The sequence below is a fragment of the Abramis brama genome (assembly GCF_963993115.1).
Source record: "Abramis brama genome assembly, chromosome: 5".
NCBI lineage: Eukaryota > Metazoa > Chordata > Actinopteri > Cypriniformes > Leuciscidae > Abramis > Abramis brama.
Window position 1 is genome coordinate 9999595 of NC_139967.1, and position 12119 is coordinate 10011713.

The window sequence follows — 12119 nt, forward strand, 5'->3', positions numbered from 1 at the left end:
TATCAATTATACATAGTTAAGTATCATTTTTACAGAGGAAAACTGCCAAGCAACAGATCAGTGTTAACTCATTGACATCAGTTCTATTTTCTTTCAGTTTCTATTTTTGGCTGTTTACTGAGGAATGGAGAGAAAGAGGTGACGAGAGAGCTTTATGATTCAAAGAAAATTGACTCATGACTGTAAGAAAGGTTATGCAGTTTTGATGCAAACGAGGCACCAAGTACAGCAAAGAGCTGAATGTCAACAGCTTTTCTTACGTCTGCCTCTTTTTATCATATTGCAAGAACAGAACATGTGAGGAGATGGTGAAAAGGCCAAAGAATGTCGTCAACATCAAGAATTGCAAGTACATGATTCTTCTGACAATCATTTAATACATTCCAGATGGGTTTATTATAAGTTGAGAAAACACTTAATGCAACAGTCACACTGTGGAGATTTATTGGTGAGAACATTTTATCTTAAATTTACCCAGACAATATGAGTGAATGATTGCAAAATAAGCATGGAAAAGTTATAGAATTTGACAGGGAAAGGGTATTTTCAGCTAAATTATCCCAACATTAAGACCAATATTTTATGCGAAAACGGAAGGTGATTGTAGCAACAAAAAGCAAGAAGAAGATCTGAGTTCATTTCCCCCCTCTTTATAACACAACCAGGTACCTGATTACCAAAGCAGAACAACAGCATTAAAGGTGTCATCTGGTGCCTAAAGGAAGCCAAATCTCTCCTCAAACATGGAATTACTGTGGGCATACAGTAGTTTGCCAAACAAGCACATTTGCTCCATTTGCATGTTAAATATGTCATATTGTCAAATCATTGGAAATGCACATGGCACGATAAAAGCAAAAATCTAAATAAATGTATTTGCCATTTCAATAAGCAATGTTTGACAGACAGTTAATTGAGCTGCCAGACATGTTTGTTTTTTTCAACACCCATTATCAAAGTAAAACATAGAGACATATGGCTGCCTTATAACATATTTAGCCAATGGGGAAACAATTGCTTAAATCTTTGGAACGGTTAGGCAAGAGCAAAAATTTTGCATTTAAAGCTAGTGAAAGGCCAGAAACTTAAGTGAGGATGGACAAAACTGGTAGTGACCTTTGTGCCCATATTATTTTCTGATAAATGAGTATCATGATGCTGGTTTGACACATCGAGTGTTATTTTCCAAGCGAAACCTTTCTAAACACACTCTGACTAATCTGAACATCAATATATGACAGATGTTTAACATCTTTCAATAACCAATGTGAAAAATGTATTAATTCTAAGTAGATACATGTAGCACCATTTGTCCCTGTGATTTGTCCCTTTTATCAAGTATACAACCTTGCTTCATGTGGATACAAAGCCGTCTATACCCAAGAGCCATTTCTTTATGTGTGAGATGTGGCACATTTTTTTCTTTTTCTTTTTGTTATTTTTATTTCTACAACTAAAAACTTTTGTACACTAAGACAAACAAATGATAAATATCTGGTCACTTGGATCTCACAAAAAAATATTTCAACCCAAAACCAAAAGATAAAAAATGGAAATGATTCTCATAATATAAACATACACAGTAATAAAACACAGTATACAGTATTATAGTACAATAAAAATTATTTTCATTCAAATGTAATAAATATAATTTGATTTTTAATACTATAAAATCGTAAAGTATAAGTTAAATATTTAAAATAATATAAAATGCAAATAATACATATCAATATATCACACTACTGTATAAATTGAGAATGAATTGACATGAAAACAATGTCACGGTGAAAAGAAACTAATTTTCCTTATGCAAATTTATTTTCTTTTGATTTTGGGTTAAAATACGACTCAGACATGCCCCTTGCACAAATGAACACAGTCATCTTATCGTGGCTAAATTAGTGTTAACGAAGATCACACATGCATCATTCAGCATAACTTTAGAGTAACACTCATGCATCCCAATAAGATAGTTAGACTACACTTGGTGTTTCAGGAAATCTGGTCCTGATTACTAAAACATTTATAGACATAGCGAAGATTGTTTTTTTATTTCTCACTCTCATATCCAAAAAGTGGTTCAATATCTGCTTCTACACAATATGCCCCCAAAAGATAATCATATCTGAAATATGTATGCGTGTATACTATTATTATTATTGTTAAAACACATAAACATGGTTGTTGTATTGAGTGTGTGACTGTAAATTCATTATAGTGCAAAGCAGTAATTTTTGTAATTTAGTAATTTAGTAATAATGTGTATGAAGGTGTAAAACGAGAGGTGTTCAGTCCAGAGGCACCTCTCTCAGATTTGTTGGGTCAGCTGTAACTGTGGCCTGTTTGGACTCTTTCATCTTATCTAGGCCAAACATCAGGTCCAGTTGAGTCACGGGCCTCAGCTGCGTGCCGTCCAAATGCCTGAGGACACACCAGAGGACACCGGGGACAAAATCAGTGATTTTAGTGAGTTTACATTTACATTCACTCCTACATATATAAATAACACTTCAAAACTCTGAAGAATATCTTGAATTGTTTCTCTTCTAACAAAACATGAAGATGAACCAGCTGAGCAACTATTATGACATTATTTTCATGTCAACTAATTTTCAGTATTTACAGTACAATGAACAATTCTTGTTTTTATCTTTAATGGAATCTTATAGTATTTATTATAAATGATTTATCCATGCACATAATTTTTTTATTTATTCTCATGCCCTCGTAATCTTTAATCAAAATAACTTTCCCTCCCTCTTGCAGCTTCATCTCTTCTCTTCTCTGATGAAATGTTTACTGGCGTGAGGACGGGACAACCTGTCACTCACATGAGATCCACCAATAGCAAACCACAACCATCTAACGATCCAATCAATGTCAAAATCAAGTCCCGCCCTACATTTGTTCTTGTTCGAGAAGCTGTTTCACTCGGATATATAAAATAATAGGGACAATCGCAACATCTGTTTCATGCCAACTTTAAATTACATTATATTTAACACATTTACACAGCATCTCAAAACTCACAAAATACCTTGGTTTGTTTCTCTTCTGACAAAACAGGAAGATGAACCAGCTACTTGAGATTAATGGGATAGATTTCTCCAGATATTATAGACCTCTTTGGTTTGGACGTGATGTGAGAGCTGCATTTCGTGCACACAAATAAAATGCTAACATTGTGTGTGTATTATACAAGCATCTTAGACATACTCTTCCTCTTCATCCAGCTGGAACTGTTGTGCGATCTGTTTCATCTGCTGTTTGCGGACATAGTCTCTGACGCGGTACATGGCGGCGTCCCTGCACAGCTCTTTCAGATCACTGCCGGAGTAGCCCTCGGTTTGCCCCGCTATTTCCTTCAGGTTAATCGCGTTACTTAACTGATGAAAAATAAAGATTCAAATACAATTATTTATATATACACACAGAACCATCCAAAAGTTTTGCGGTCAGTTTTTTTATTAAGCAAGGGTGCACTAAATTGATCGAAATTGTCAGTAAAGACATTTATAATTGATATTGATCAAAGAATCCTAAAAAAAATGTCAGTTTCCACAAAAATATTAAGCCCGTTGATAATAATAAGAGATGCTTCTTGAGCACCAAAATCATATTAGAATGATTTCTGAAGGACATTTTGATGAAATAAATGCAGCCTTGGTGGGCATTAAATACTTCTGTAACATTACAATAAGATCTCATTTGTTAACATTAGTTAATGCCTAAACTAACACGAACTAGCAATGAGCAATATATTTTTATAACATTTATTAACCTTTATTAATGTTCATGTTAGTTCACAGTTCATTAACTAATGTTAACAACTTTTGATCTAAAACATTTTTATTAGTATTGAAATAATAAAAAAGGGGCCAATCCTAAAATGGCTAAATATTTAGTGGTCTTTTAATGGTCTTAACCATTTTAATCACAAATCACTGGTCAGGAAATTAGCAAGAATTGCACAAATACTGTAGATTAAGTAATTTAACAAATAATAGCCTAGCCCTAGCCCTTTGTTTTCTTTAAATGCTTAAGCCGTGTGGGTAAACGTGCAGACATTTTTTCAGTCAGTGTTGTTCTACTCAATGTTAATGGCTTCAAGCAGTTTAAGAGTAGTTGAAAAATGTCTAACAGTTTGAGTTTAATGTGAGACCAAATATTCACTATAGGGTTCTAATCTTTGCTCTGACCAGGCCAAAACATGAGCCTGATGGACTTGTTCTCAAGCCACTTCTTGGTTGTATTTTTGTCAATTTTGGCAGGAGCATTGTCTTGTTGAAAAATAACATCTGATCATTCCTCTTTAGATAACAACTTTTCATGGGAAGAAAGCTAGCAATATTCTCCTGAACTCCAAAGCATTAAATGTCTTTTCACAGTGAAGTAGCTTATCAATACCAGCAGCTAAAAAGGCTTCCCACACAATGACACTTTTCCTCCATTCTTCACTGGGATAGAGATGCCTTTATTAATATATTTCTCAGATGCTTTCTTTTGAAGACACCGCTTTGGAGCATAACCATGCAACTCGTGTTTCATTATGATTCATCACTCCACACACACAACTTCCCATATTCCCATAACTTTATTCAGTCTTTGATGTTTTTTTTGAGATAGCAATGGCTTTTTAAGTAGTGCATTTGCTTAAACTTTGCTAATTTCCTGACCAATAATTTGTAGTTAAGTTAACTAATGTTAACAAATAAAATCTTATTGTAAAGTGTAACCAAGATTTCTTTCAAAAACATTTAAAACATTTTTTTACTGACCACAAACATTTGAATGGTAGTGTAAATATACGTAAATATATGCCACTTCACCTTTAAAATAAGCAATATATTTATTATAGAATTTTTGTGCAGAAGAGAAGAGATTCATGTCTTACGTTTTCACCAGACAGAATAAGTCTAAGGATTTCTTCTCTTTGAGCTGCATTCTGAAAATGGACCAAAAACAATTCAGTTTTGTCCTGATTAAGATGGGCAATTAACAAAAACAGAATATAAAGGTGTGTGTGTTGATCATACTCACAGGCAGGCCTACATGGAAGGCAGTAGGCATTCTGCGCAGTATTGCCGCATCCACATCCTGTGGTCTGTTAGTAGCCCCCATCACCATTACCTGGACATTGACATACACTTTTACTTTCTGTCACATTTTATATGATAGAAAGTGTTATTCCTAACACTTTTAAAGCAATCCCATGACCTATGAAACCTACATGTCGGTGACGTGACGTGTGTTACCTGACTGTTTTGTGCTGTGTCTAGTCCATCCCACAGACTCATGAACTGGGCCTTCATCATAGCGGTGGCCTCATGGTCCATACTGGAACGATTCCTCAGGAATGAATCTGAGACAAGAGATAGATTTTATGTAGATATACATTTCATAATGCACACTATAAAATCAACACAAAATCAAAATAAAATGAAATTATATTTAGCATGAGGAAAATTAAATGTAGAACTACATATGTAGAATCGTTAAAAAGTTTGAGGTCAGTCAGATTTTTTTTGTGTTTTTGAAAGAAGACCTTTAATGCTCAACAAGTCTGCATTTATTTTATCAAAAATACAGTAAAATAAAAAAAAGTAATATTGTGAAATAAAATGCAATATATTCCTTTGATGGCAAAGCTGAATTTTCATTGCCATTACTCCAGTCTTCAGTGTCACATGATCCTTCAGAAATCATTCTAATATTATGATTTGGTGCTCAAGAAACATTTCTTGTTATTAAACATGTTCAATACAATTGTGTTGCTTAAATATTTTGGTGAAAACCATTGTACATTTTTTTTTAGGATGTATGAATAGAAAATTTAAAAGCACTTTCAAAACAACAACATTTATTTAAAATAGAAAACTTGTTACATTATATTCAATTTTAAAACATTATTTCTTAAAAATAAAAATAAAAATCTTACTGACCCCAAAACTATTAAACGGTAGTGTATATAAAATATTTAATTTATATAGTATTTAAAAATATTTATAATTTACAGTTATGTTTTTTTTTTTTTTTTTACATTTTAAACACAAAATTAAAGCAACTACTTTTTTGCAGTCATAGTTTTTCAACAATTTTGCTTTTTCAGCATCTGTAACCGGCTTTAAAAGAAGAGAAACTATTTAACATAATTAACCTTTACTGACTGTTCAGCAAGTACACTATGATAAAACGCCTGAGAGACTCTGTGTGCAGCGTCCAGATTCTTCAGTTTCACAGATGATGGGTCACAGTACAGTATTATTCAAATGTCATCAGCATTGAAAATACAGTCGAAAACATTGCAGTCATTATGCAAATGTACATTTACCACGTTTTCCATAAAACCCATGAATAATAAACACCTGCATATCCATAGTGATTACAGACAAGCTTATCACTCTAGTAGTGCTAGAATTTATTTGGCACGTTAAACAAGCTGGCATTGTAATATTTTTCCTACCTTTCTAGAATCTCTAAATATCTGTACATTTTTAGAGCATATTCAGTGGTTACCTATTTCATCAATGAAAATGATGCAGGGCTGAATCTTGACCGCCATTGAGAATACAGCAGCAGTCAGCTTTTGCGATTCGCCGTACCACTTGTCAGTCAAAGTGGAGGCCTGAAGATTAATGAAGCGGCATCCAGATGCTTTCGCTGTTGCTTTGGCAATTAAAGTCTTTCCACATCCCGGTGGCCCATACAATAGTACACCTGGGAATCGTCAATATAAAACAATTATGAATGACATACTTCACTTTGATATTTCGCATATCCTAAAATAGGATGGAAAACACAAACTTAAAATGCACTGACAAGTTCAGGGCCCATTCGCTTTTTCCATGACTCACCTTTGGGAGGTTGCAAGAGTTTGGAACCACAGAAGAGATGACGTTTCTGAAAAGGCAAAATGACAGTGTCTTGCAGCTCTGAGATGACCTCATCTAGCCCAGCAACATCTCTCCATGTCACCTTTCAAGGAAAGGAAGAAGATATTCAGTCATATAGGCTGATACTGACTTGGAGGGGGCCCGTCAGGCCAATAGACCATAGTCAGGTTAGACGGCATACTGAATTTAACGCTGATGAAAACATGGCTGTGAGGGAAAAGACTTACAGTCTTTACATTGGCACACACTGTAGAAAGGTTTTATTTTAAACATGTATTATTGTTTTATGGAGTTTTTATCCAGAAAGATGTTTTGTCAGCTGAACAACAGTACAATGCATTGAACATTTCTGTCAAAAATTAAATATGGTGCTACCCTGACTAAGGTCTATGGCAGGGGTTCTCAACTCTGGCCCATGAGGTCCACTTTCCTGCAGAGTTTACTGTAGCTCCAACCTTGATCAAACTCACCTGTCTGTAACTTTCTAGGGGTGCTCATGTTCCTTACCTTCATGTTGTTCCAAACCTGTAAGACTTTTGTTCATTTTCGAAACCTAAATGAAGATATTTTAATGAAATCCGAGAGATTTCTGTCCCTCCATTGACAGTCTACGCAACCACCACTTTGTCGTATCAGAATGTTCATAAAGGGATCATAAAACATATCAGTTGTGGAAAAAGGAAGCTCAAGCACGTTCGCTTGATGTGCAAGAACCAACGAGGTTCATTCTCGTGTGTTATGCGGCACGTTTGAGTTTCCACAAGAGGTTTGTTCTCGCTCGTCAAGCAAGTTTGATTGAGCTTCAGTTTATGTTCACTATTCAATGTTTATTTGTGAATAAAAAGTAGTAATTTTCCACAATTAAGTTTTTTTTTTTGTGCCGTGGCCAGTGACCATGGGGGCAGGAACATGCGTGATGTAGCCATAAAGATTTAATAGACCATCTCATTCTAGTGTTTAATGCTGAGGAGTCTAGCCAAGAAACTCCTGAAGGACTGGTCTAGGGAGGACACAGCCTCACTGGGATGCAGCTTTCCATTTGAGAAGCAGATCCTGAAGACCTTGTTTGGCTTGTTCAGGTGAGTTTGATCAAGGTTTGAGCTAAACTCTGCAGTAAAGTGGATCTCGAGGGCCAGAGTTGAGAACTCCTGTCCTATGGTAACAATGATTACAGGTTTGCACCTTCATGAGTGTAAACAGGGAAAACATTTCCAATCTGTCAACACAACTGACATATATTCTAAATCAGCTTGAATAATAATACTGAATATGAACAGTGCAAAATGACAATCAATAATATAAATAAATCATGTTTTTAAGAGCATGTCCTTTCTTCAAAATTACTATTACGATTTGATGATAGGTTTCCATTGATTATAACAGTATTGGTGTTTACTTTGATGCTGCGAGGATCAACAAGATGAGTGGCGATGTTCATCTCATATTCCGTCAGACTGACTCCTTCTACGCCTATCTGCTTCATCAACTGCTCTGCCTGGGGAGAGTGCGGGAGTCAATAAATAAAAACAATCATTTAAAATACAACATAATAATTCACAAGAAATAGTGGTCAAGCCATTATCACTATTAAGAGTTTTTTTGGTGAAAAGAATTAAATGATTTAAGTCACTGGGATGAATCAATAATAAGCCACGATGAAATAAATCCCTAGGCACTTTGAGCTACAGGCTTGCATGAAATATGATCTGTAAATTAAGTTTAATATTCACTGGAACAACATTTACTGTAACACTTATAATCAAATGCAGCACACGACCAGTAGCAGGTGGTCATTTAAAGGGTAAAAACTTTACCCTCTTCTTGGCTTGGGATTTTTGTTTTTGTGTTGGGTCAAAAGCGTCCACCACCCATTTGATGCTGTAATATGTTGCAGCTCCAAAAATGGTCAGTCTCACCAACATCCCCACCACCTCATTCCGCGTGAGTGGGCGAAGAAGGGCGTCCCGAGGAATGTCACTCAACATCTTGGCCCGGCCTCACTGTCAGCCCATTGGGCAAGAAGAACAAACTGGGTGTGTTGATCTAGAATACAGCACAGGTATAAATAATGAATCAGTGTATCTGGTACATGTCATTAAACCTCTGTCTTGTTTCTTATTATATACTTAAGGATCAATAAGAGTTGGATTGACTATGTAACAAATTGTAGACTTCATATCTAATTGTGTGAAAGATATTTAGACTAGAACAGTATTAATATTACTAGAGTATTCATACTAATAACATATTCAATTAATTACATAACGACGTCAGAAAATAATACTGTTATCTTTCAAATTAAATATTTTAATTCCAATGCATGAGTAAGCCATTGAGATAAAAAGATAAAAGAGATAACAATCGAGGTGCGATTTAGAGATTATTTCAGGGACCGAAATCACGGAAACAGTCGAGTGTCGCATCAGCCTCATAAGATATATTAACACCATCATAACACAAGTATATTTTATAAAACTCACTCACATTTCACTGCATCACTGTAACCCTTGACTGTCGACTTGTGCAGCCGCACTAAACTCGCCGTCCGGAAAAGATTACTCTAAACACAGGTTCCTCTCTGAGTTTTAAAAAATATATATTTATTGAATGCAAAATGGCATGAATACTATATTTCCAATAAGAAACTGACATGGAAGGCTCAACACCAAATCAAATCCAAGACAAAAAAATAACAAATAAAAAATAACAAAATAAAAAAATAAAATTACACCGAACTTGCTTGACAGCCTATCAAAATATCTAAGTCCCTTAGGATGTATGCATGTGTTCTATCCAGATACAGAGTCTACTTATTATAATATACTTCATCATCACTATGACACTATCATAAATCGTAGGTAGAACATTAGGTTATGGCGTCTTGTACCAATCAGCCATCAGTTCCTTTAAAGACCACATGAGAGCAGACTTGGCACATTCAAATAAACTAGTGCCAGAAAGAAAGACTGAACACTTTTGATTGGATCAGCCTCCAGAATAAGCCAGAAACATGGATGCATGTAATATATTGAAGGTTAATTAAACCGGTGAATGGATGTTTGCTGGCATCAAGGAGTCATTATCTTCAAGAACAGGGACTGGTTTTGGCTGCAAGCCAGTGACTAAGCTAAGAATTGATGTGTTTGATTAGTTGCCATGGAGCTCGCATCTTCTTGTGATGGATGTAAACTGGGAGATGCATTCATCTAATTTCTTCAATCTTTCAATTAGCGGAGGAAACAATGCGCACTTAGATAGCGCATCAAATGTTAATTCTGGTGACCCTCACACATAAGCAACTGTTCCTTTTTAGACATTCCTGCTAGCAGAGTGCTGCTATGGAAGATTGTTTCCGCCACAGAATAAAACATTTTAAAAGATAATTGCGACTTTTATCTCAATATTGCGAGTTTACATCTCGCAATTCTGACTTTATTTCTCAGAATTGCGAGATATAAAGTCAGAATTGCGTGAAATAAAGTCGCAATTGCGTGTTATAAAGTCAGAATTGCGAGATATAAAGTCAGAATTGCGTGAAATAAAGTCGCAATTGCGTCTTATAAAGTCAGAATTCTGACTTTTTTTCTCGCAATTCTGACTTTATACCACATAATCGTGAGTTTATCTCGCAATTCTGACATCTTTTCTCAGAATTGTGAGATATAAACTCACACAATTGTGTTATAAAGTCCAATTCTAAGGAAAAAAAAAGGACATGTTTTTTGTTTGTTTTTTTACCTCAGAATAGTTAATATCTCACAATTCTGACTTTATAACACGCAATTGCGACTTTATATCATGCAATTCTGACTTTATATCTCCCAATTGCGACTTTATTTCTCAGAATTGCGACTTTATATCTCGCAATTACGACTTTATATCTTAGAATTGCGACTTATATCTCGCAATTGCGACTTTATTTCTCAGAATTGCGACTTTATATCTCGCAATTGCGACTTATCTCACAATTCTGACTTTATAACACACAATTGCGACTTTATATCATGCAATTCTGACTTTATATCTCCCAATTGCGACTTTATTTCTCAGAATTGCGACTTTATATCTCGCAATTACGACTTTATGTCTCAGAATTGCGACTTTATATCTCGCAATTGCGACTTTATTTCTCAGAATTGCGACTTTATTTCTCACAATTCTGACTTCATATCTCGCAATTGTGAGAAAAAAAAGTCAGAATTGTGAGATAAAAAGTCGCAATTATTATTATTTATTTATTATTCAGTGGCGGAAACAAGCTTCCATAGCTATTGGCTGCTATTCAGAAATAACATGTTTGAAATTATTCTCTCTTTTTTTTTTTTATTCCAGCGTTGCCTGAGCTAAAGAAGGAAGAGGGTATTAACAGTTTGAAATGTATTTGTAAGAAAGCATGGAACTGTATCCCCAACCCATTTTAATTTAAAGTAGGCCTACTATGAAATCAAAATTGCCCATTCTTATTTTGAGAATAAGAATATTGCAGTATCTGTTATAAATGATTTATGCACATCATTATAATTTGTGTAATTTGTGTTCTAATCAAAATAACTTACTCTTGTAGCGACATCTTTTCATGACACATGACATGACTCACATGACATCACAGCAATAGCAAACCAATGATCCAATCAATTCCTGATGAACAAAATCAAGTCCCGCCCTACATTTTTTCTTGTTTGAGAAGCGGTTTCACTATAGCCTACAGTAGGCTACATCACAATAGGGAAGAAAAGATTATCGTAACTTCCGTTTCACGTCGACTTTAAATGAAATTACATTTATTTTCTAATGAAACAGGATATTCACTAATAAATTGTAATGTAATGGTAATTTGATGTTGATTAAATTGAATTCAAATTACAGATTAAAATACAGCTGATTCAGAAACACAGCAACTGCCGGGTCACATAATGTGTCTCGCGGTGAAGTGTAGTAACCACTAAAGTGCAACAACAGACCTGCTCACTTCTAAGCAACCTCTATCATCTTAGCTCGACTCCCCTCACTCCTCCGAGACTAAAAGCCTCTCCTTCCCTGACTTCAAGTCACCATTGTATTGTACATGACTTAAAAGGATCAAGTAGTTCCTGTGGGAAATTGCTATGGTGATTGTTCCTGTCACCCCTCTCCCCTCATGTTGAAAGCAAACACAACAGCAGTGTACACTTTAGAGGGAGCTGGATTTCCAGAGCACCCAGTATCTAATCTTTTATTATGCTGAGA

At 35.1% G+C, this 12119-nt stretch overlaps 1 protein-coding gene across 2 annotated transcripts; it reads right to left on the minus strand.

Moving 5' to 3' along the window:
* Nucleotides 1-351: 351 nt before the first annotated feature.
* Nucleotides 352-9512, minus strand: atad1a (ATPase family AAA domain containing 1a). 2 transcript variants are annotated; one of them, XM_084114494.1, is made up of 10 exons: nt 9378-9512; nt 8810-8936; nt 8290-8388; nt 6855-6975; nt 6517-6717; nt 5256-5362; nt 5041-5130; nt 4895-4945; nt 3217-3386; nt 352-2421 (listed from the first exon to the last, which is right to left on the minus strand). In XM_084114494.1, exons 2-10 carry the CDS (start codon nt 8876-8878, stop codon nt 2289-2291), a joined length of 1041 nt encoding a protein of 346 aa, XP_083970620.1. In that variant the 5' UTR covers nt 8879-8936; nt 9378-9512; the 3' UTR covers nt 352-2288. The 2 variants fall into 2 exon arrangements, with proteins under 2 accessions (XP_083970620.1, XP_083970619.1); XM_084114493.1 differs by having other exon boundaries at nt 8708-8936.
* Between the last annotated feature and the right edge of the window lie 2607 nt (nt 9513-12119).